Source organism: Patagioenas fasciata, chromosome 6 (assembly GCF_037038585.1).
Source record: "Patagioenas fasciata isolate bPatFas1 chromosome 6, bPatFas1.hap1, whole genome shotgun sequence".
Lineage (NCBI taxonomy): Eukaryota > Metazoa > Chordata > Aves > Columbiformes > Columbidae > Patagioenas > Patagioenas fasciata.
In genome coordinates this window covers 19,801,885-19,827,227 of record NC_092525.1, presented here as the reverse complement: position 1 = coordinate 19,827,227, position 25,343 = coordinate 19,801,885, and the positions used below count along the sequence as shown (strand labels likewise).

The window sequence follows — 25,343 nt, the reverse complement described above, 5'->3', positions numbered from 1 at the left end:
TATTCATAACAAAAAGTGCCTTCTGGCAGTTGCACCACAGCTGAATATTGTTAAACTGAATTCATCATTTCATTTGTTTCTGATTGCTCTATAATGTTTACATATCTTACATATTAGTATGATCTTTTATAAAGCATGTGCTAAGGTTAAATCCTCACAGATAGAAGTTTTTTCTCCTTTTTCTCCCTTTTAGAAGGTGTTGAACTCTTTTTCCCTCAGTCTCGAAACTTGGAATCTTGGAACTGCTTAATGCTAATCTCATCTGAAAGGATGGGCTGAGCAAGTAGGAACGTGTGTGTTGGGAAGACATAGAAAGGTGGCATTTTCCTACACAAAATAATTCTTCCCCATCTGCAGACAGAATAACAGTGAGGTGGAATTTCATGTCTGAGTATAACACTTCTGTAAGCATCCTCGTGGATGAGGGCAGTGTGTTCAACTGAAATATTTATAAATGCTGTTTATGACTCAAAGTGTGAATAGGTTCAGATTCTTCTCATCTCCCATCTTCGGATTCCTGCTGCAGTATTTGTTGTGCAGAGATCATTCTAATGCCTAGCAAAGGATATCCTCTTTATGTTTCAGTTTCACTGTATATAGAAAATAACAGATGTTAATATGCCTCACAATAGGAGTGTGTCACAGGATGAATTTAAGTTAAATAGAAGGCAGAAAATCTGAGGCTCCCTTTGAATACGTATTTTAACTTTAAAAGAAGGATGACATCTCTTATTTGCTTTAAAAATAAAAATCAGTTGCCCATAAATCTAAAACAGATGTTGTTTTTCTACTAAAAGGATTAAGGATTTTCTTAAGCTCATTAAAGGAAAAAAAATAGTGACACCACATTGATCCTCCTATATCATCACAAAGATGTCTGAAGGCAATAGAAAGCTATGAAAAGGACATGGTATTAGTCTAACAAAAATAGCTCTGAGTCTGGCAAATGGTGCTTATCCTTCTGGGTTCTGCGGCAAACTTTGTACTGTTTCTCCAACCCTACGCTTATGTCTAGTCATGTGTTTTAGTGGGATTGGGTGGTATGTATACTCAAACAGAGTTTGGACTTTTTATTATGAAAATACAAATGCCAGCTGCTGCATGGCTTGAAAAACTAAAGCTTCGTCCAAATTATGTCAAGAAGGGAAAACAAAAACCATTTGCTCTTTCTTAAGCATACATCTATGGAAGAATGTTCACCCTGTTGATTCTCAAACATTGTGTATCTATTTGGGAAGGACATTATTTCCCAATTTTCTCACTTTCCACGTGCATCAAAACCCAGAGTCTGCAACATGTGAATTAAACTTCTGAAGTGGAAGGAGGAAATAGGTAATCTGATGATGCTATACATGGTACCAATAAAGCCCAGCATGACCACCAGCATTCTTTATTCCAGTTAAAAGTTCCCACAGCAGAAAAAATTGATAACCTAGTACCCCCCAGGTTGTATTCATCAGTGTGGCGATACACAACTCCCTCATTTGCTCTATTTATGTGTTGAAAGTTTGCTGGAATGCCTACAAACGGTACTTTGGTAGTAAGATGATAAGAAAGTCTTGTGTAATCTGAGAAGAACCAGCATGGAAATACCCCGTCCTGTCAAATATCTGTGGGTGTCCGAAATACTAGGCCAGAACTACTGTCTCTAGGGAGAGTTTTGTTTTTTAGTCAATTTAAACCTTTTAGTGTTGTCAGATACATAGGACAGTTTGGTAAATTATGGACTAATGACAGAAGAAAGTTTGTGGTGTGGTGGTTGGTTGTTTGTTTTGTTGGTGGTGGTGGGTTTTGTGCTGTTGTTGTTTTTTAACTTTATTGTCCTTCTTGAAGTTTAGAACTTCCTGTGCATTCACAAACCATCTCCATGCCTTTAATATCCTCAGACTAATTGGTTTCTTCAGATGACACAGCAGCTAGATTTTAAGTTTGATGTATCTAGTGTAGCTAGATTCTTCCTTCAGAAATCACGGTGGAGTAGAAAATACTGTACGTTTGCTGCATCAAAAATATTTTGAGATGAACCTTTACCAGCCCAGGCCTCTTCTGCCCCAAATGTTCCTTCCCACCTGTAGAGACACGTGTTGTGTCCACAGCTGTCAAGACGGGAGTGAGACGGGACGCTTGTGTTCTCGGCATGCTTCCGTCACTCGTTCGGAGCAGATGCCAACTGGGAATTTTGACCTTATGCTGTGTTTTCAGTCAGGTCAGTGGTGTGGAATTGGTCTAAAAATTAGGTTGTATTAGGATTTGCCTTCTGTTGCACTTCATTTTGTTACTGAAATCGTAAAAAGAAGGCTTGCCCCATGGAGGTGTTGAAAACTCAAAGCTGTATTAATTTGTAGTTTTAAGAGAAAACAAAACAAAACCAAATGTCTTTGCAATGTTTTTGACGTAGCTTCGTCCACTTGGAGTCATAAATGGCTTTTTAAATTCAGTGCAGCTATTCTTGCTCTTTAATGGGTTTAGCCAGCCAAAATTTTACGCAGTTATACAGACACATGTGCACACATACATCTTTAGCGAAAGTAAGTCGGCATGTTAGAGCTGATAGTGGAGAACTGAGCAAGATTCTTGTATTTGTTGTATACATTCCTAAGAGAAATCAGGATTGCTTGAAACTGTGGTGGTGAATTTTGAGGAAACAGTTTTTGTTGTTTTGTATTCCTACTTAACTTCATGACAAGAATCAGCTGTAATGTAAGTTTATGGCTTGAGCAGACTATTGTTTGTGCAGAAACCTCCCTGCTGGTGTATTTACTAAACGTGTGATGCACAAATGCCAGTAAACTGCATCTTGGAGCATATTCTCTTGTTGCTCGCAAAAGCTGTCTTTAAAGTTTGGCTTGTTTAAATATGGGGAGAATGTGTATCAAGTTTAACAGGAACAGCCTGGAATTTTTTACTCCTTCTCAAAACTATTTTGACGTGAAAACTGGGCCTTATTGAAATCAATAGGAAACCTCAAGCATCCTTTAATGGGTCTAGAATTTTGGTGACGAAGAGCAAGGTCTAAATACAAAAAAACCCATTGTTCCATACTTTCTTTTTGCTGTTCCAGCATTGCAAACACACAGACTTATTTGTGAGGGAATTCTCTTGTTTCCTCCTGTTGGAGCACTTTCCACCTTCTAGAGAAGAACAGTTGCAGATTTAGCCCTCCCATTAACATGGACTAGTGGGAAGTGGATTCATGCAATGGGGTAGGAGTGTGCTGCTGGCCTCTTTTCCCAGCAAAATCCTGGCCGTGTATACCTTGAATCTATATACCTCTGTTGGTCCTGGAAGCAAAAACATGAATCATGCTTCAGAGAGAAGAAAAGTAGCCTGCCAGGGAAGTGGATGAGATGTCTTCTCCAGACTGCGCTGCAAGAATTATTGTGTTCAACCAGTGCAGAATATGTAACCGGTCTTTGTAACAAGTGCTAGGACTCAGGTTCCACTGCCCCATTCCCCATCACATGTTGGGCCTTACTAGCTAGACTCGATAGCATACCTCCTTAGGTTTGCTTTCTGGACCAGAAAGGATATCTAGCAAGTCTGTCTAGTCTGTTGAAAGTGGAACAGCTTTATAAGAGGAAGGAAAATGCCCTCCACCGTTAAAAACTGGTAATTTGCATCTTCTGGAGCAGAGAAAGGAAATGAACCAGTGTCCCCCACATCCTGAGTGGTCTAACCACTAAAATATTGCATCGGAGCAGGATACCACTGTATCTGTGAGTGTTATATTTGTATGCAAGTGGTAGAATACGGCCCTGTTCAGTATTTGGATGGTAGTGCTTAGATATTTGCTTTGATGAAAGGGTTCACATGTGTGAAGGAAGGAGTAGTTGGTGTAAAGCTAAGCCTAAGCAAGGAGCAGAATCTAACGTTTACCCAAGCATATGTTTCCTGCTGGCTAACAGAAGGCCAGGTTTGTAGCTTCTACCCAAGGCACCTAACTCTCCTGTTCATTCTAAGTAAGATGTTTTTCTGGAGAAACAGGACACTTACTCTTTCTCTGTGAAATACGGCTCTTGTTCCTGAAATTTCTTACTTTCTGCATGGCCAGACCCAGCTGTTCTGCAAATGGGGGCATGGGCGGGCAGTTATGCAGCCGGGAGCTGCAGCTGTGTCATCTCATCTAATAATGAGGGGATATATTTCTCCACATTCTCCTTAGAGTAAATCTCTGCCCATACATCTCCACTCACATTGGTAACTCTAGTGGACGTGCAGGAATCATTTCAGTATTGACCTCTGATAGCTGCCAAACATGAGTTGCAAAGTACCTACTTTGACGGGTAGTCTGATTCACTAGAGCTTTCTCTTGCATTGACAGGTCAGTGAAACACCCATTTTTGTGCCTGGTGTTTGGGGACCTTATTTCTCTGCTATGGTACCTGGATTGTGGCTGAATGAAGGAGGTCAAAGCGCTACAGGAAAATTGGTAAGAGTTCGGAGACAAAACCAGATTCCAGTATAGGAGCTCTGACAGAACTGCTGTCATTCGGGAGAGCTCCACTTTTAATTCAGTCAGAGCTGCCCCTGAAACACCTCTGTAAGATCACAGGAGAAGCCATGTTGCTGAAAGCAATGAACAATTACTTGATTGTTATGTCTCTTACAAAGCATTCATTTGCGTACTGATTGGGTGTTATATATGGGGCAGAGCACTAAGGGCATGTCTTCCTTCTATGATGATGGTTATTGTTACTATTTTGCAGGCAAATTGGCATCCATTCTTTAGCAAGAGGCTAAGATAGACTTTGAGGTAGAGAAAATTATATATATTGTGTTATAGAGAACCATTGTGCTCATTGATGGGCTTAAATTAAAGATGTGTTCTGTGGACAGAATAATAATATTACCCTGTCTAGATAGATACTACATATATTGTCACCTCAGTTATTTCTGTGAGTGCAGAGACACTGACTGTATTTGGTTATTTTAATTGATGAATAAAAATTAAAACCAGACTTGATACTCTAAAAAGGAATTTTCTTACTTGCAGAGAGGCAGTCAGAACTAAAACATTGAAGGCAAATTTAAAGAAAGCCTAGATGTATAAAAGAGTATTTGGGCAGACTTTAGCTGCTTAGGTTCAAAAGTATCAGTGAAACCTCAATGGCTGCTTAAACTTGGAACCATCTAAAGCTCCCTGTGTGTCTCCCTGCTCAGTCTGTAGAAATAGTGGCTGTCCTTAGAGCTGAGATACTAACCTCCTCTTGAGAAACTACAGGAGACAGGCCCATTCCTGTGGGCATCGTCTGGAAGCTCAGCAAACATACAGGTGGGTTTGGCCATTCACAAATTGCAGGTGTAATTGCTGTCTTACTCAGACCTAGCACCACCCACCTTCTTCAAAGCCCAGTGATCATCAGAGCACATATCCAGGAAGTAGTGGATTAGGGCATCACTGCATTTCTGCATTCCATATGAAAGAGTCATGGAATGAGAAACAGAAATAATCCTGCATCAAGAAGTCCAGACACACCCTGAGTTGTGAATTGCTGTTCCCTCCTGTGCCCTCTCCTTGGCCACGTGAGTCTGGCATTTCTCTCTGTGGTGTCACAACTTCAGTGGGAGAGTCATCCCTCTTCCTCTCCTGCAGCCTCCACCTCCCACCCCATCTCCAACCCAAAGCTCTCTGGCAGCAGGTGGTGTGTGTGCACTTTAAATTTTTCAGATCAAGATGGGGCTAGAACCAAAGTGTCTCGTTTTATAGGTAACTGCCGCAACTGGAAGTAAAATTTAAATTTTGCTCGTGGCAACATCACTTTAAAAGAAAAATAGCAAACCTTGTGTATTTCTTTGTAAGAACACTTTTGAGAGGAGAAATCTCTGTGCGCTTAATCCAAAGCGAGTGAAGAAACTTAATTAAGCACTAGAGAGGATACAGAAGTTCAGTGTTTTCTGTTGGCTGGTTCAAGGTGGGTCCACATTTAAAATGTACCATGAGGGTTAGGGCATGTCAGAAAGATGATTTTTAAAATCCTTTCCATTCTAGTACCAGAGAACAAGATGTTTGTATGTCATTAAAGAAATTGCTGGAAAAAATTTATGGTCTTGTTAGGACCCATAGCAAAAGTCAGCTCTGTCAGGTATATTAGGGAAACTGTGTTATTAAAACATTCTTAGAATATCTCATGTGGTTTTCTTGAGGTTTTATGTACAGAAAACACATAGGGAGCTGTAGGAGGAGATGGTGGATGTGCATTGTGTGGAGGGTAGTTTGCATTTATTATCTTTGTAATTTTAAAGGTCTAGTCTGGTTAAGGTCCTGCTTGCTCATACTTAAAGCTTTTTGAAAACAAACGAACAAACAAAAGGATGTGTTTGGGGATTCTTTTCATTGCTTGGTCTGTGCCCAAAGGTGAATTGTTTTCACGAAATTTGAACAGTCTGTTGAACTTGTTAAAAGCTAAACTGATATACGTCCCTTAAATTTCTAATTGATTTTTTAATTGATACAGCTGTGAAAAAAGTCTGTTGGATTTTGAAAATGGGTTCAGATAGAGTCCAGAGGAAGAATTAAGAACTCATCTTGTTTTGAAAAAGCCTTTTTGTTTATTAGATGGGCTTTTGCACTGGATTTTCAAAATTTATAGGAAGAAAGATCTTGCAAAAAAGAGACAAAGAATGGCATGACATCATTACAAACTGTGAAATAAAGAATAGCAGAAAATGGTGTCTAGATGCAACCCTCCTGTGGCCATGTCATGAATTAAGAACATTTAAATAGCTAATATCATAACTTCTGTAACATCTTTGTGTAGTGTTTTCATAGCACACAAGTAAATTTGATATTTATTTCTGAATTTATGAGCTGCTCCTGTGTTCTTTCGAGATTATGCAAGATTGCAAAATTCAGGCCAGACTTTGTTTCTAATGCTTGCATGTTTGAGTTTTGTCTTTGATGCAAATCTCAGAAAGAACAGGCATGTGTTATTTTTATTGCTGTGTTCAGATGTACATGCTTCATTAGGTTTTGCTACACTGGTTAAGGACTAGACTGATGCTGTTAAAAATTAAAAACCTAATATGGATTGCTGCCGATAGGCATTGCCAAATATACTCAGTGCTCTTGAGTAGCTCTAGTTTTGCCTCCTTAGCTTTTACTGTCACCTCTGATGGGATATTATCAAGAGGCCACAAAACCTGCTGAATTATTGTCTTAAAAGCCCATGTTATTCTACCTGATACTTTATTTTGTGAATAATGGTAGCCGCTGGGAAGTGAAAGGACCAGGTGATTTATAAATTTGGTATAGACAGAGCCTATATTGATCTTTTTTTATAGCAATAATTACTTGTCAGGCTATACATTTAGTTTCCTGCAATGAACATATGGAGCATGTCTCAGGATGACAACACACCTTGTATTTTATTATAACAGTGTGATATAGAAAGCTGCAGGAATTTGGGCCAAGAATATGCTCGTGGTAGAATTCCAGTGGGGATATGCATGCGAGAGAATGGGAGACACTGCAGGATGTGCTGTCAGGTAGTGTTGGAGAGGTACAAAGTCATCCTTCCAGCTTGCTCTTCTGTCTGAGGAGCCGCGTGCTTAGCATTTTGTCTGCTTTTGGTTCAGCTTTGGTTGTTTTTTCTTACAGTTTTTAAGAATCCAGTAATGTCAGTGGGAGTTTTGCCATTGGCTTCGCTAGGTCTAGGACTTAACACCTCATGAGTAATTTAGAAATTCTTGTCCTTTTAAAGTTATGATACTGCATTGCCCTTTTCCAGGACCAAATTTTTCAGATGTAATCATTCAAAAAATGTTGCTTTCCTCCTTTTCAGATAGATCATGTTGTCCGAGGCCATGCCGCCTTCCCAGAATTACAGTCAAAAGCTGCAACCAGGTCAGTCTTGTTATTCCTTTATCACGTACCTGCCTTACAAATTGATGATATGTTGTATTGCCAGCAGCACAGAATTGTCCTGCTGTGTCCTTACTCTGAAACAGAGGAATTAACAGTCTGATAGTGGGTTGGAAGTATTTACAAAGGCTTGTCAGGTGATTGCTCAAAGATGAAAGCTTTAAACTCCCCTCAGATACCTTCAATGTACTTAAGTTGTGATACTAATTTTCTGTTTTTAAACTTCTTTTGTATCCAGGCTGGGGTATTTCTTGATACCATAATATCAGCCCTGTTCAGCAGACCTTTATTCCTTGGGCTAATGTTGTGTCTTAATTTGTAGATGGCAGTATTAAACTCCAAGAATGAGATATAGCTTACTTAGGAAGATATTATTCAATATTTTTGGAACAGTCATCTAAGGCAAGGTAGAGCCATTGTATGAAAAAGCCCTGCATGGCAGCACAAATAGAACAGAGAAACCCAGGATGAATTTTCAGACGCAACTTAAGATATAGGAGTGAATTGGAGGTAACTCCAGGATTCCTTGAGCAGGAGGCTGTGTGCAATGTGGAATTTTAGTTTGGTCTGCTTCACAAGTGGATGAAGACAGTCCAGACACTTCTGTCAGATCTGGACTTTCTCAGGCTATTTTGGCTTGGATTCCTTTTAAGATGGTTCATGTGACTCCCAGAGAGATCATAACTCAACAGTTAGGCACATTGGATGAAAATTTGGTTCTCTTTTAATTTCTTTTTCCTCCTTGTATTAAAGAAAAAAATTGCAAACTTGGCATTTTATCTTCATTTTATCACTCTGGCATAAAAGGCGTCGTTCAGTCCTGACAGATGTATTAAGTGCATGCAGTTATGCAGTTATTTTCAGTCCTCCCTGGAGGGATAAAGCTACCTGGTTTCTCTGAATGACACTTCCACGCTTTGTAGTGCTCGGCGTCTTATTTGTTTGTTAAGAGCCTGGCCAGGATTCCCAGAAATGTATTTGACTTATTCAATATGACATAGATTCGTGCTTCCTAGAGTTCTCTTTGTTGTTATTTCAAAAAGGAAATCAGGAAATAAATGCATCTGTGTATGTTTGGGATAAGGATTGATCTGGGTTTTCTTCAAAAATTTTGGCTTCCAGGCCATTTTTCCGGTGCCCCCATATGAAGCACAAACATAAGCAGTTTAGTCTGTGAGAGCAGGATAAACCTTTTGTGTGTGTGTGTGTGTGTGTTGGATAAATTAGTATACTGTGCCCTGCTTGTGTATACTGGGTCTGACACTGAACTGACTGACCATAACTAATTTTGTAATGCAAAAAGCTTGGATTGTGAATAGGACATTAAATGCAGAATATCGGGAATAGAACTCCATGATACGCGAGTGTATGATGTCATAACTTTTTATTTGAGTCTCCTGCAGTTAGTAAAGCTGTGGAGGATAACATTGATAAAGAGAGTTATTTTATAAAAAGGATGATGCTCAATGGTATTTTTATAACACTTTCCAGATATTACTCTCCTAATGAAATGTTTGGAAAGCTATACATTTAGTAAACAAGACTCGTATTAATTCTCCCTATCCCCTTTCTTCTTTTCCTTCTCAAATATTCGTTAAAGAATTTGAACAAACCAAACATGAGGGACTTTGCAACTTGAACTGAATTTTTCTTATTATTATTTCTTAATTTCTTTCTACACGTAGAGCACAAGCTTCAGCCCTATCACAGAGACTCGAAGCAGTAGCTAAACAAGTGCAAGGCACAGTTTTAATGAACAGTGTTGGCCCAAACTTTAGATTATGTGTTAACTTACATTAAGTTGTATACTTAATAAAAACATAGTGTCATGTTTTGGGGGGATTGTTGTTGATGATTGATAGATTATGTGCCTGGAGATCTCAGCAGAATACTTCAGAGAATCTAGTTTATTATATTCAGTATATTTTCTGTATGGGTGTGTTCAGCCATTGCAAATGGTCATTGAAAGAAAACAACAAGAATTCCATGTTTAGGTGTGCAATTGCATATTACATTTACTTCCTGTGCTAGTGCAACACTGTGAAGAGTTAGGCTGGTTTTGTAGTGACAAAACACAGTCACGTGTCTGGATCATTAAAAAAAACAACATCTGAGGTCACAAATCTGTGCCTCTTGCCTCTGTGCCAGGCTGCCAGTGCTGCTGAGAAGCAGGTTTGGCAGTGGGAACCGAGCAGCTCATTGCAGGTGTTTTATCCTTCAGACTTCTGGTCCTTTGCTTCTACCAGGAGCAAGGGTGTGCAAGCTGCATTTACCACCGTTTCAGTAATTTGTGGTAACTCGGGATGGCGCGAGTGGCTTGAATGATCTTGCGAGAAAGCAGCTCCTACTGAGCACTGGTGCTGAAGACCAGTCTTGTGCAACCCTCCCAGTACTATCCCCATGTTCTCTTTTCCCTTATTTTACTGGAAATGGAGAGGGTTGAATTACATGAGGGTTTTCTGGACAGCTGTAAATTTAGCATTCAATGTAACTAATTGACATGCTCAGTGAGCAGCAAACCTCGAGTGTTCTCATGTAGCTCAATGAGTTGCAGAAGCTGCTGTGTATATAGCACTTTAATTCTTCAATCTATGTATTGTGGAGGTCTGACATCTGGCCATCACTGCTACATTAAATCCTGTAGAGGTAGGCTACAGTAGGAAAAAAAGTGAAATAATATAATCATTTATGCTTTAAAGTTTAAATACTTCTGTTTCACAGAATCACAGTTTCTAATCTGGAGGGAAAAAGTGTCTTAACTGACAGCAAAGATTATATGTCCTTTGGTGCTTTGTGAAACACTATGTTTTAGGACAGGATTTCCTTTCCTTCACTTCTCAATGCCATTTCCTCATACAAAGAAATGGCTCCTGAAAAAAAGCAGTGAAGTGATACACACATTATCTATCAGCAATTTTGGGATCTTCCAAGCAGAACATATTAATCATTTTTGGCAGTACCTCTAGATGTTTCAGAGCCCTTTTTTCTTTTAGTTTTAGAAATCTAAATTGTTAGATATTTTTTCCTGAAAGATACCTGCTGGCATCTTCCACATTTCCTGAACAGACTAAATGCCAACCTCCTGTTGCTTTTAGAAGTTATGTCCTCAATATGAATATAAGCCTGGTAAAACTTGCATTGGTTTCTTATTCTCTAGTTTCAACATAGCTCCTTTTTAATAGCAATAACTTGTGCTCAAGTCTGCAAGTCAGATCCAGCTGCTACTGGTACCCTCCGATAGAATTGAATAGAAAGAGCTCCAGAGAGCTGATGGCGTAATACTCTGTATAACACAAACAGGGTAGAAACTAGAACTGGCAAGTGCTTGAAGGATTTTGTCAGTCACTGAGTCCAAATGTAGTGCCTTGAACCCATATATATTTGTAGGGAAAAAAAAAAGTAAAAGGTGAGGCGGCGGGAAAAGTGTAATTCCAAGGTTATGTGGGTCTTAAGTATATTTGGCTGACTTCAGCCTTTTTGTACAGTCCTTGTGTTCTGTCAGAGCTGCACGAATGACTAATCCTTGTGAGAGTAATCAAGCAGGATGGAGATCAGATACCAGGTGCGATGTCTGGTAGGTCTGTGGTTGAGTGAAGCTTTCCTTTCTTTTCCTTCCCAACAGTCAAGCCATGGCTTAGACTGGAAATAAAATGATTTTTGTCCTTAGCATGTACTGCTTATAGTGCAGTCTTTAAGGATGTAGAAAATAGGGCCACTTTTACAACAAGGGGGAAAAATGATTGTGACCTCAAAATTATCATAATTCAGGTCCAGGAAGACACATAAAGTACATTTTAAAGTAGGTGAATAATGATGTGAATTAGTTATTTTAATGTCTTCCAAGTGTACTTCATTTTGAATGATATCCTCTGATAGCATACACATGGCAAGGTATAATTGAAAAAACATGCAGCTGAATGGTTGATTGCAAAGTATAAATATACAGCTGCTAGCAGGTCAGAAGTCAAACTAGTAAAGCATATGCCAAATTCCCTTAGGGATCTCATTAGTGCGTGATTGAATATACATGTAGAGGCTAAATGAATATCACTGTTTGGGTCTACAGTGGATGAGACAATGACTAATCAATTGTAATTAGGGTTAGATGCTATTATTGACCCACATGTCTAGAATTAAATGCCCCGCTTGAAGGTTTCTGAGGGGTTGAAAAGTATATATATGAATCTTTATGATAGGATGAGTGTTTGAAAAAAATATTCTGAGCATAATTGCAACATTTTTTAAATGGAATGTCATTGCAAGCCAAAGCGCTGAAGAGTTTACTCTTAGTCCTAAAATGACTGTTGATCCAGGAAAAAAAGTCTGTTGGATGTTGTAGATTTGGGTGTAGTATATAAACTTGCATACAAATTTAGGTCTGTGTTCGGCTCCTCCCTAAAACAGCAGCCTCTTGCTTTCTCTCCTCCACCCTTAGTGCTGCATTTTAATCGTAACACATAAGGAAATAATTATGGTTTAAAAAAGGAAAGCTGTAAGTCCAGTGCTATTGATAAATCAGGGAAAATTTTAAACATTTGTAGAGCAATTGGGTTTTCTTTTCTGCCTCTCAGCTTTTTCTCTAGGCTTTTCTTTCACAGTGTCAGCACCTTTCTGTTAGTGACAAGCATCATCAGCCCCCAAAATATGGAACAGCTCTGGCTCATTAGGGGCCGGGATGAGGCAATGTACAAATTCAAGATCACAAACTCCCTTTATCTCCCCTCCTCCTGTGAAACTGAGGAATTTGGGAAAATTTGGGATTTGGCATCTTTGATGGGTTTTTATTGCATTTGATGGTAGTACAAATGTTTTATGTTTGATGAATAACCTCCTCCACTCTTTTTCCAACTTGTTTTTTCCTAGTGCTCACAGTATATATACATACTTGAACAGTCACCTGGATGTGATTAAGAAATCTTTGCCTGTGGGTTTCCTCACTGTTGATCTCCATGTTTGGCCAGATTTCCATGGTAACAGATCTCCCTTAACAGATCTGACACTAAAGGGCATGGTAAGAAACAGCCTGTCTTTGCAAAAAGGTCAATATAGGGTAAAAAAAAAAAGCTTGGAAGGGGCTTTTTTCCAGTTTTGTGCGTACTCCTCCTTAGCTATTTAAACTATCCCATAGGATTTGGATTTCTTGCAGCATTTCGAAGTGTGCTAATGTTTCAGTAGAAAACCAGAGATCATTGTAGTTCAGATATCACTGCAGCCACATTTATTTTCTGGAAATATGTGGAGTGTTGTGTGTCTCCCAGTATCTTTCCTAAGAATCACATTTCATGACTAGCAGTGCTTGCTGTTGTTACTCACCTGTCTACCACATTTTGCATATCTGTTGCAATGAATTTCAAGACAAATTTGGGTATGCTTACCTGCTTGATTTAAACAGATAAATGTTTAGTAAATGTGCTCTATTAGAGTTGCTGGGTAGTGTATTTCAACAGAAACTGAGAAGTTCCTCTGTTAAAAATGGGCATAGATGCTCTCGTGATTGGAAATATGCAACCACAGTGCTTCATACATCTGTTCAAAGGTAAACCTGATCTGATTCTGACTTGTGGTTTTAAAAATGCTGCTTTTCGAATTCAGAAGGCCTTGAAATACTGTGTTCTGTGCAAAGAAACTTTCAGAGCATTGCAATGTGGAACCAGAAAGAGCAGCTTTTGGAAGCTCACCAGAGAACCTGTGCTGGCGAATTTCAGCCCATCTTTACGTTTGGTCACAGCACACTGCACTGCTACTCACTGCATAGGACCGTAACAGAAGCTGTAATCTGATGGTATTAAAATAGCTGGTGAATAATGCAAAAATATACTTCAAAATGACATCTTGTCCTTGAAGTGAGTATCTCAAGCTCCTCACCAGCACCAAAGCCTGCTGTCTTTCAGGTTGAGGTAGGAAAAGGTAGACATAAGCCACTGCAACATGTTTTGAGCCACAAATGAGGGAAGCAGTAAAAAAAATAGATGGCTTATACAGTTTTGAATCCTAATACTACCTGTATGATCTTATGAAAGTATTATATGCTGCAGCAGAAGCAGAATTTCCTGGTATGATGGCTGTATACAAATGTTTGTAACAGCAACCTATTTTTTCCTGCCACTAATATGGCTGCATTCAGGTGTTGCCTGTGCTTATATTAATCCAGAGTAACTACAGTGCAGTATTGATTTATGTCAGAGAAAAGAGGTTAAGATAGAGTCTTCATTTATTAATTGTTTTTCAGTATTAGGGTGCTTAGAAGGGAGGGGGAGAAATGCTTTTAGAAAGTTATTTTTATGTAATAGCATTTTCATATTATTACATTAAATACATTCACAAGTGATATCTGAGTCATAACATAAAACTGTCAGAGTTAATCTATCTCTAATCCCATACAATATGCTGTTTGTTCTTTATTTCTTTGCAAGGGCAAGAACAATTTATGTGGTCTTCCCAGATCGGGAATAACATGTTGAACATAACATTGTGTGTACAGCTCACAAAAGCAGGGCTTAGAATTAGCACTTTGAACTTGTTACAACAAGAAACCATAGAAAATAAGAGAGTTTTACTTTGGCTGGATTTGTGCAGTTTCTTTTTGATCTTTGCGCAGGTTGTTGGACTAACACTGTCTCGGGGTCTGGATGAACTTGCCCTTATCTACTTGGCCACGATTCAAGCCATTGCTGTAAGCCATTTTAAGTGCATAAAAGAATAAATGAATTGTCTCCTGTTCTGTGGCAGACTGGTCATTCCCTTCTGCTAAACAGATTTCTAATAATAGATGAATTCACTTAAGGAACTTCTTAAAGTAGAAAGATATTGTTTACACTCATTGGTGACTACTCCCTACTGTAGGATAATTGACAGTGCCCCTAAAATGTTTTCTCCTTATGGAAATTCTGTAAATTGAACTTTTGCCTCTAGTGCAGTTGTGGGGGAAAAGGCTGATGCTGTAATGGACAGAGTGAACAGCACGGGCTGTCTAGAGGGAAGCTGAGAGGAGAAGAAAAAGCTTTGGTGATTGTATGAAGGAACTTGCACTGCCCTAAAATGCTTGAGCTTCACATTATTCCTAAATCTGTGGATTTTCCCCTGCTTGCCTGTTACATGAGTCGGAACTCTGTACCACAGCGAGTCAGGGTGGGTCTGTGATTCAGTCCATAATGCTACAGACCGAATGGACCTGAGCTCGTTCCTGCCTTGATTTCCTTGCTGCAAGGCAAGCAGTTGCTCCCTGTGTCGGATCTCCAGCCGGTGCACATGTTCCTGCAAAAGCGGACAGGGAGACTGTCTTCATGAAACGTCCGCAATGTTTGCTAATGTGCAGAGATGGGTAATTTTGTTGGAACACTTTTGTTTCTGCCCTAATTTTGTCTGGAACATGGGATTTCAACTTCATGAGTAGTTCTACTTTGAAGTGAAAACCAGGTCAAAGAAGTTGTTTTGAAAACCTGGTGCAGGCTATTTTCAATGGAGCTTGCTATGCCGAGGCACTGGTGATTGAAATTGTCATTCCTTTGACATCTTTTTTGTGATTTTTTTTTTTTTTAATTGTTGAACTTGAGGTGTTTTTGTGGAACAGTTTGATGAATTAGAGAATTTTTCTGACAAAACTCTGTTCAGTTGGAAAACTTCCAAACTCCTCTACTGGTTAAACAACAACTTCGCTAGGCTGGGCCAGCCATCTGGGATATAGAGGGTGGGCGGCTGCTGTAAATTTACCGTGAATTGTACAATCTTATGTGTTAACCCTCCCTCTTCAGCAAATAACAAGAACTTAACCCCAACCTGGAATTCATTGTTGTGAGTTTTGATCCTTTATAAGTTGAATGTAGCTTGGTTATACCTGATGCTTCAGTATAATCCCACCATTTAAATAAGAATATCTAGGAGAGTTTAAACAATGCCAGGGACTGATATTGCCCCTGAAAGAAACTTTCCAGTATTGAACAGGTGCTCCATTATTATATCGTGCTAATGAAGTGGAAACGTTCTCTGCTGGAAATCCTGGGAAAGTCACCTATTATCTCCTTATATGATACAACTCAAATTTTGTTGTAAAACTCAAATACTATGGTGAAAGCTGAATTCAGCCTCTGCATTTCTTTGTGACAGCTAATTGTGCTGATCGTGAGATATAAAAAGGTCATACCATAGTTTTCTCTTCATTGTAAGTTAATGGAAATTAATTTTTCCTAAACCACTATTGAAACAGTAACTAAAGAGTAGACAGAGTAGACTTGATTGTGACTTGATAGATTTACTAATTGCTAATTGCTAGGAAATGTAATTTTCCTCCCATACTCCGTCGGTCCCAATTTTAGCTTCACTTATATTGAAGGAAAAAGTTCTAGTTCATGACAGTCCCAATCCTGTACCATTAGCTGTCTTCAATGGGTGCAAGATAAACTTTAAACCTAAGTAAAAATCTTGTAAAAAGTGTAAGCCTACCCACAGAATGTTAATCTCTAGTTTTCTTTTCAGCAGGAGACTCTTTTTTCTTTTTATATAAAATTTGCATTTCAAGCCCCTCAATTTGCATTTTCTCCAACCCAGGATTAAATTAGATCCCCTCTACCCACAGTGAAATACGTCTGGCTTTAATTTAAATTGCTATGTGAATACAATTTTCCAGGCAGGTAAACACAAAATAATTTTCACAGCATGTTCTTTCTCAGGGTCTTTGACATGTGTATGTTGTGAGAGAAGTTGTTAATAAATTTGAATTTCAGAAGTAGTGAAAGAGAATATCCTTTTACCTATTCATTGCAAAATGCAATGCAACAGTTAGACAGATGAGAACACGATCAGAGATATAATTGTGGCCATCAAGCCCATTCTGAGGAGACGGACTCTTTTTAGAGCAGTTTATTTTTCCATAATTAAAATTGTGGCTGTGTGATTTGGAAATGAGCCCTCTGTGTCAATAGGGAAGCGATGGATTTAATCAGCTGCTGTTGCGGCTGCTAAAGTTCCTCATAACCGCTTGCCTGAAAAACCAAAATACGTTTGACAGCCTCTCCAGAGTGGTGCCATTCACAGGAAACATCTCCAGTCTGATGAAACTCAGTTTTCAGTAGCTTTTATTTGAAGAGAGGTTTACTGTGGGCTGCAGACCTCTTAATGAACTTGCAGCATAGCATCAAGAAAACTTAAAAGATGGTTTGTGAAAATTCTGACCAGATTATGTTTTGTGGGGAATCTGCTTACAAAGAGTCAGTTCAGGCAAAATTTTGGCTCGAATTTGGCATTTTGTCAAGTCTGGGTTTGAAAATTAACTTCCAAGGTATTATAAAGAGCTGGGAGTTAGGGTTGGACAAATAGTTTGTTAAGGAAATGGAAAATGTTCTTGCAAGAGGAAAGAGGGAGAACGTTGACTTCAGTCAGTAGTTGGAGGCAAGCAAAGGAAATAATTTTTTTTTTTTTTTAATGGCAAAACATTTGTTTTCATCATTTGCAAAGCGGAACACTGAGCTGTTCTAATTTGTGTTTCTCAGAATGGAGACTATAATTGAAAAGTGTAAAGCTGTGCCTATGTTTTAGAAGTTTCAATTAATCCAGGCATGAAATGGAACATTTTATTTTGCATAGGGTAAAGGCCAAGATAAATAGTTAAGCCAATAAAAAATTCTTCAGATTTTCCTTTTTGCTGAAAAGACAGAAAATTCAGGGTTTTATTTGCTCTTTTTGTTCTTGTGTTTTTGTGGTGTGTTTTTTTTTTTTTTTTTTTTTTTTTGGTTGGTTGGTTTGTTTTGTTTGTTCTGTTTTGCTATTTGGCTTCAGAATTGAAACCTCTATACTGAGAGTGATTTTTCAGATGCTGTTGTACTAAGTAAATAGAAGTTTTTGCTGGGGATCTCTTTGCCATGTAGATTTCAGTTCTGGCTCTGGAAATATTTTCCATGCTGTGCTGCACTTGGTCACAAACATCCGCTCATCACTGCCATCAGTTTTCCTGGTGCCCATTTCTGTATCTTCTCCTAATCCTTGTCTTGGCCATTGTCAGTACATCCCTGTAAGTCCTGTTTCCCTGTATTCCTGTGTACCGGTACATCTTCACTTCTTCAGCCAGCCCCGGGGTGTGTATTGCATTATACTTTGCCTGTGAATTTCCCAATTCCTTGTGCCGTCTCTTTGATTTTTCTAGTTCTTAATTACAATAGCTGTTACTGGCTGGAAGCAAAGCAGCAGCCGTACCCCTGCAGATCTGTTCCCAGCCCTCAGGTTACTGGTAGGGACAGTTACTGGTATCATTCATTTGGCAAATTGCGCTTTAAGATCTGTTCCTGTGGCAGCTCTCCTGTGCTCATCTGTTTGTTTGTTTGTTTTCCTTTTTGAAGTTAGGAACAAGACATATTTTGGAAACTATGCAGGCTGCGGGGCATCATATCAACACGCTGTTTCTGTGTGGTGGACTGAGCAAGAACCCTATCTTTGTGCAGATGCATGCTGACATTACTGGTAAGTTGGAGGAAGTGCGGAGAAAGGAGTGTAAACTACTTTATTTTAGGTGGCTAAATATTTCGTCTTTGGAAAAATAAATGCCTTCTTTATACAGAAATGTATTTTGCTCGTTAGCCCAAAAGTGTGTAATGAAATGTTACTTCCTGCGGGACTAGATTTCCGGAAATGTAAAGATGTTTGAAGAACACAAAGATGTGGTACAAAGCTCCATACTTCTATATTGTTAGAAAACAGACTTCTGGAGAAACCTCTAGAATGGTTTCTAATCTGTGGGTCTTAGACTTACAGGTTTTTTTTAGAAAGTGCGATAGAATAAATATAAATTTTGTATGGAATTTTAAAAACCAATATGTATAAATTACATGTCAGAGATGTTTCTCACTATCAGATTTTTTTAAATAATTCCAAACATTCTATAGAAATTTTAACGTTAATTCAGCAGAAGTTAGATGAAGACAATGCCCAGTACCTTTTGTGGTTTTAATAAGATTTAAAACTAAAACCTCTGTTAATTTAATCCTTTTTGAATTCTGTTGGACTTCTGACACCTTCTGCTCATGCTGGACATTGGATCCATTATACAGAACAATAATTTTTTTGAATTACTGTCACCTCTACATCATCAATATGGTTTAGGGGAGAATTTCTGGATCCTTACTGCTGCATAATGTTCCATGGGTGGAAGGTTCTGGGTTTGTGGTTCGTTGCAAGAGGAGGCCTCAGGCTTGCACCGTGTTTTTGGTCTCGCTTTAGCCTGTGTGTGTTGGACATCTTAGCACACCTGTGAGTCATTTGAATATACTTTTAAAAAATGTGGTAAAAATAACAAGATTTAGTATAAAGGGTTTTAGAGAAACTTTGAATGATGTGTGTTTTGGGTATATTTCAAACTAAGACCAGTTGAGCTGTTGTGAATAGTGTAAGGCTCAGATTAGGGGCATTTCGTCTGGAGATCTGATTTGCCCTGACATTAAACACCGCTTCATAAACTTGATGGAGGAGGAAAGATGTAAATATGCTTTATGTACTTACCTGAGATAAAAACAGAAATGGAGAAGCAAAAAGCGTCGTGTCTGTTGACCTTAAAGTTCATTGAATTTGTTGTACTCAAGGTGACACTTTCTGTTTGTGAAGAATGATGTTGTCAGTGTGTGCCTTTCCTTGTATAACTCACGTTTTAGGTGAATTTCAGCTATGTGTAGAGTTGGAACGCTGGTTCCTGACGTGGAAAATAAAAGATCTGTGAAAAGGTATTCTGATTAAAATGTAATCAGAAGTTCTTTGACTGTAACTAATGGCCAAGTACAATTCAGTACAAAAAGGCCTTTTTGCAGCCTGGAGTTCTCCCCCATTTGCAAAATCAGTGACTGACAAGGGATGTCAGAGTTCATCTAACTGAAATGCTCTCGGTTGTGTTGAACTCATTAGAGCCTATCAGATAAAATAACTAACATTCCAGGATCAATTCCCCATTCTTTCCCGTAAAGAAAAAAATCTGAATATATTATTGTTAGCTACAAATGCCCATGACTCAGCCATGCAGACATCCAATAGATGATTTTGCAGGCCACTTAAAAAGTATCTTAATCTTGTTGTTTTCCTGGTAAGAATTCTGTATTCATTCCGATGATGTGGGAAATGTGCAGTAAATTTTAGGGCACACTGCAAACTGCTTACTGCTTCAATGCCTGGCAAACAGCCACGTAGCTCCAAGCTTGAGTTTTATTAATAGGTGGTCTGCATCTGTTTCAAGTTGACCCAAGGTCTGAGCTGTTGTCCATCCTGACCAGAGGAATGCTCAGGTGACTGAACCTCCTCTCATGTTTTTAGGATGAATTTGTTGGGTCAGAGAAATTATGGGGATGCTGTAATTACTCTAGTTTACTGTTAATAGTCATTCCAGCAATTAAATAACAGGGTCTCGCTGTATCCCCTTTCTTTCCCTCTCGCTGCCTGCGCTAACTTTAGGAAGAAATGGTGTAAAGACCATTGTGGCACCTTTATGACTTTGAAGGTTGATTGTGAGCAGCTGGTGGAACAGTGCAAAGTTAGCATAGTGTGACCGAATGCCTGGGGTGCAAGGTGAATTTGCTTTGTGTCAATAATTATTTCTTATATTAACAATTTTATTTCTCATTTTGATAAGTGTGTATTTGCCTTTTTCTCTGTGGGAGTTGTTGATGGCTCGCTTTAGATCTTCCTACAAATTTCTACTCCTAATCTTAGAGCTGGCTCTCAGGAGCAGCATTTTTGGGGGCATAATATCACTGAGGCTGCTCACAGAATGAATTACTCCTCCCACCACTGTGTTTGCATCATCGTTCATTGAATGAAATTAGCTCAGTAATGGAAATTTAGACACATACCAAATAATGTAGGAATATTACATTTTTTGGCTTAGTAAGGGTGAACATCTAAAGTGTACCTAGAAAAGTATTTAGACTTAGGCTATTTTTAAATTTTTTTAAAGGAGAATTAAGAAAGCAGGCTGATTTTTATTTGTTTTACTCTTTTTTTCTTGCTGGTTTTACATTAATAATGCAGGTCTTAGAAAACTTCATGTGAACTGAGCAACAGTGTGTTCGTGATAGTACCCATGGGTGAAAAAATAAGAATTTTTAATTTTACTTCAGAATATATATTGAGTTTGTTTTTCCAGTGATTTAATCTTATTTTCATCTATATCGCACAATTTGGAATACAAGATTTGTCTCATGATTTCATACATAGCTTGTGAAAGTTTACTACTCATATTTTCATGTCTTCCAGCAAAACCAGACTGGCTTTGTTGTCTATATATTTAAAAACAAACCCAAACTTTTTTTTTTTGTTCATTGCAAAAGGAATAGAAAGAGTACCACCCTGTTTTCCTCTTGAGGTCAACTTTTAATAGGCACGTGGGTTTGGAAGGTGTGGGTAACAGGTTTATACCAAGCCCTTTAAGATAAATAGCCAGGGTCAAAGATCTGGGTGTTTGTTCTCTGTATGCTTTACGTTCTGCATGAATATTTTGCTTAAATTGTTTTACTTAAATTCAGCATTTTTCTTGGAACCTGAAACCACAGAGCAGAGAGATTTGCATTAATCTGCAGTAGATTGGAGCTCTGAATGGAGTTGTGAACATGGTTTTCAAGTCCTTTTTTTTTTCTTGAAGTATTTATTATGTATTGTGCCGCCAGTGCAGTACCGCTCTTTTCTTCCTGACAGAGGTATGTTTTTTCTTGTATAGGCAAGCCTGTTGTCCTGTCCAAAGAAGTGGAGTCTGTTTTGGTGGGTGCTGCTATTCTGGGAGCTTGTGCTTCTGGGGATTTTGCATCTATACAGGTATGCAGTGCCTCATTTTATTTGTTTGTTTGTTTAATTCCATGCATTTTACACTTTGACATTTGGCAGTCTGCACAGACTGTAATTCAAGTGGAAAAGTTTGTACCTTCTGCGCTGCCAGATGAGCCAGCATTGCTTTCTCTCCACATTCTTTTTAACTCCTTACGTTACTTAGCTTCATTGAAGATTAACTTGACTTCTGACTATAGGGCTCTGCAGGTAGAAGCTGCTGTCTATGAAGTTAGGCCATGCAATTTCACAGACAAAAAAGGGAATTTGGCAAAGCTCTGATCCTGCAAGAAGGTCACACTTTCATCTCAGTTATATTTGTCCTACTTTCCTTCCTTCACATTGAGGAATGTTAAACATAAGAAACCACATAGCACTATTTACGCAGTAAAAAAATGACACACCTCTGCCTCTTGTCTTGCCCACAGTGGATGCAGAGTTAATCATGAGGATGGAACTTCATGTTTATTCATGTCATTTCGATCCATTAACAGTTCTAGAAGTAGCAGTGAGGCTTTTCTCTTCAGTGGATCAGCCAAAGCATGACTTAGCTGCAATACATAAACAACAGCAGCTTAGGAGAAACCTGACAAAGGATCGGTATGCCCAAAATCATACCTATTTTCCCACCTGGCAATTCCACTAGTATAAGACACGTCCTCTCCTCATGCTACACAAGGACACTGAAGAGTATACTGCACCCAGTTGGACAAAATTATGGATCAGGATGGTCCCTAGATACATTTTTCTTTATAACATCAGGCACAGATACTTGTAGTTGAAATTTTGCACAAAAACATATCTGAGTGGATCTTCTGAATAAGGGAGGTCAGCTTCTCAACCTAGTTAAACTGATGCTGTTCCACTGAAATCAATAAGCAACTCAACATCAGCTGAGGAACTGGGCTGTGTTTGGTATTTTTCCGAATGTGAAATTTCCAGTTGTCAATATTCTACAGTGCAGTGTATAGGTTAGCAGGAAGAGTAGTTTCCTCTCATAAGAATTTTTCCAATTAAGTTAATCTCATTGCAAAAATCTTATAGTAGAATATATATCTGTATTTAATAATTCCAATGCTTGTGAGGAAAACTTGTTTTGATGATTGTAATTTCAGTAGCAGCTTTTGATGAGGGGACGTCCTATTTAATTGCTACTCTTCTGCTAATCTTCTGCCTTCAAATACACAGATATTGCATTCCAAGTTTAAGATGTTTTACACTGTTGTGCAGTAACTGAACATCTCAAAACTGATTTTATTAAGTCTGTCTTCATAACCATTAATAAAATCTAATGCTAAGAAGTTTTCTGTGATGTGTGCTCATATAATTTTACTATATTCATTTACCCTTAGTTTTTATTCCTGCTCTCATATATCAAAATATTTCAGAAGCATATCCAATAATGTCAGAACATATATGTGTATTTTATACATACACACATACATATATATCAGTCTGCATAGCATGCTCCTTCAAAAATCTTTTTCAGTGAAACTAGATCCTTTGAATCAGCTATGTTGTAGACTTAATAATTTAAAAAGTGTTTGCTCTTTTATTGTCAGGAGGTTCCTGCCTCTTTGATTATGGGAATGTTTTTGACTTACCCTCAGTACAGTGCGGGTTCTGTGGGTGTTCCTGGAGTGAACTTCTCCTAAGCGCTTACCTGAGACTGCCGGGAGCCGGACTTGATGAATCCATATACTATGTCCCATCTCTGCTTGGATAAAAAAAGTTAATACCAGTACATAAAGACAAAAGAAAAAATACAAATTGCAATCAGTGCCTTAGCATTGCATAAGGAGTCTGATTTCCCAAATGCAGCCTCTGCCTTTTTCAGTGCTTCAGCAGCTGTTTGTGTCACATCTGATTCCAGGGGTTTTGCCAGACACCAGAAGAATTCCTTTTGTTTCACAGAGTTCCAGGTCAAGCCCATGAGCTTCCCTGCGATAACTCTGAAGCAGAAAAGGGGAGAGTGGTTTAGAAACTACTGCTATTACACATCCCTCTGAGCATTTGTAGCATATTTCCTTCCATCATAGTGCCTGTGGCGATCACTGGGAGCCAGGTGAAGCCCTGAATCCTGTCCAGGATGCCACTACTTCTCTGCAGTGTGAAGAAACGACCTACGTGGGTTTGAGGTGGTTTGGGAAGTAGGGCAGCCAGGTCACAGCCACTGCTCTCTCAGTCCGTGTTCTGTTCACTCAGAAAATATGGACACACAGAACATCCTCAGAATCTACCAAGGCATCACTTTCTCAGAGAGGAAAAAAATTGTAACCATGCAGGTTAATTTGCCAGATTCTGCTGTGTTTTTTAAAAGCTCAAGCCCGTTGAAGCTGCAATTTCATCTTTAGGTAATTCCATGAAGAAAAGATTTATAACCACCATCTCTCATGCCTGGTCACCATATGTTGTTGCTTCAAAGAATGTTGTCTTCCCTGTTGTCCTCTTCATCTACTCTCCCTGAATTTTTCTCCTCTGTGGTAAAACTGAATTAAAACAATTGATCTATCCAAAAAGAAATTAAAACATGCAGTGTGGTGAGTTCTTCCCCATTCATCTTTTGGTTATTTAGGCTCTAGAATCTCTGGAAAGGGGAGAAAATCTTCACAATTTCTTGCAATTTCTGTTATCTTCTCATTTGCCCCTACAAATGCTGCACCCTTTTTCTTCTGGTGGTTTTGTTGTATCTTGATTCTTGTGCCTGGCTGGGTCACAGAAGACAGTCCTGTGTAAAATAGTGTGACATAAGGATTTTTGAAATATACACTGGATTTTTTAATTTTTGTAATATATGCTGCATTGAATGAAATAACCTAAACATTGCTGTCATATATGGGTGAATTTTTTGGTTCTAACCATTCCTTTAATGCTGAGCAGCAGGATCCTGGTTTTCGATGTGATTGTTTCTGTAGTAAAAAATATAGTTTCCGGTTTCGCAAGCCAGCAATTCCTTCTCAGTAAAAATGTTCAATAAATAAATGTCAAAGTTTCCAGTATATCCTCGTTATTCTGCCTCACTTGTATGTAATTGAAAATGGGAAGAAGGTGCTGTTTGATTTGGCAGTCATCCAGCTCTTTTTTTTTTTTTTTTGATAACCTACTCTTTGGGACAAAGCTGGATTCCAGGGAACAGAATTATTGTCTTATAAAATCCTGCAGCCCACTGACTGTTCCTTAATTGCATATTAAAGCAATTAATAAAATTACCTGAATGAAACCAGATTACCAGATTTATTTTGGATTTGCTGTCTTAACATGGGTCATTGTTACAGGCTGATATGGAAGAGAAGAAACCTTGTATGATTTTCTATGATACATTTTACTGGTAACTTTCTGTAATCAGTTCTCTGTAGTCATTTTGGTGTAAAACATTGAGCTAGAAATCAGAGTCTACATGACTGCAAGATTTTTCTGGTAGAAAATTGACTTCTAAGGGAGGCATAGTCTTTTCTTTGTTAGTTTTGGTTGTTCTGCAAGTTGGTGATATATCCTGCAAAAAGATAGGTGAAAGGTTTTTCATGGTTTTTGTAAAGTGGATCAGAGACATATGAAAAATACCTGGATTCTGTAGAAAGAGGTGCTAGGGAATTCCCCAATGTGAAATAGCTGAATTGTTTAGCAGCAGTAGCAGTTAAGTCAGTGAAGTCCCCTGAGGATAACAGAGGGCATATCTATTAGTGAGATATATCACAGC

At 38.6% G+C, this 25,343-nt stretch overlaps 1 protein-coding gene across 23 annotated transcripts in view; it reads left to right on the top strand.

The window, feature by feature from the left end:
- FGGY (FGGY carbohydrate kinase domain containing) overlaps positions 1-25,343 on the top strand; it is a 309,381-nt gene that overhangs the window by 261,373 nt on the left and 22,665 nt on the right. For 20 of the 23 annotated variants that reach the window (XM_071810167.1, XM_071810160.1, XM_071810159.1 and 17 more), the window contains 7 exons: positions 4,322-4,429; positions 7,782-7,843; positions 12,725-12,872; positions 14,460-14,534; positions 17,997-18,080; positions 18,190-18,310; positions 21,543-21,637. In XM_071810167.1, coding sequence (XP_071666268.1) covers positions 4,322-4,429; positions 7,782-7,843; positions 12,725-12,872; positions 14,460-14,534; positions 17,997-18,080; positions 18,190-18,310; positions 21,543-21,637 — 693 coding nt within the window. Of the gene's footprint in view, positions 1-4,321; positions 4,430-7,781; positions 7,844-12,724; positions 12,873-14,459; positions 14,535-17,996; positions 18,081-18,189; positions 18,311-21,542; positions 21,638-23,208; positions 24,646-25,343 lie in introns of those variants that run through there. The other 3 variants (XM_071810170.1, XM_071810172.1, XM_071810171.1) reach the window with 3 other exon arrangements.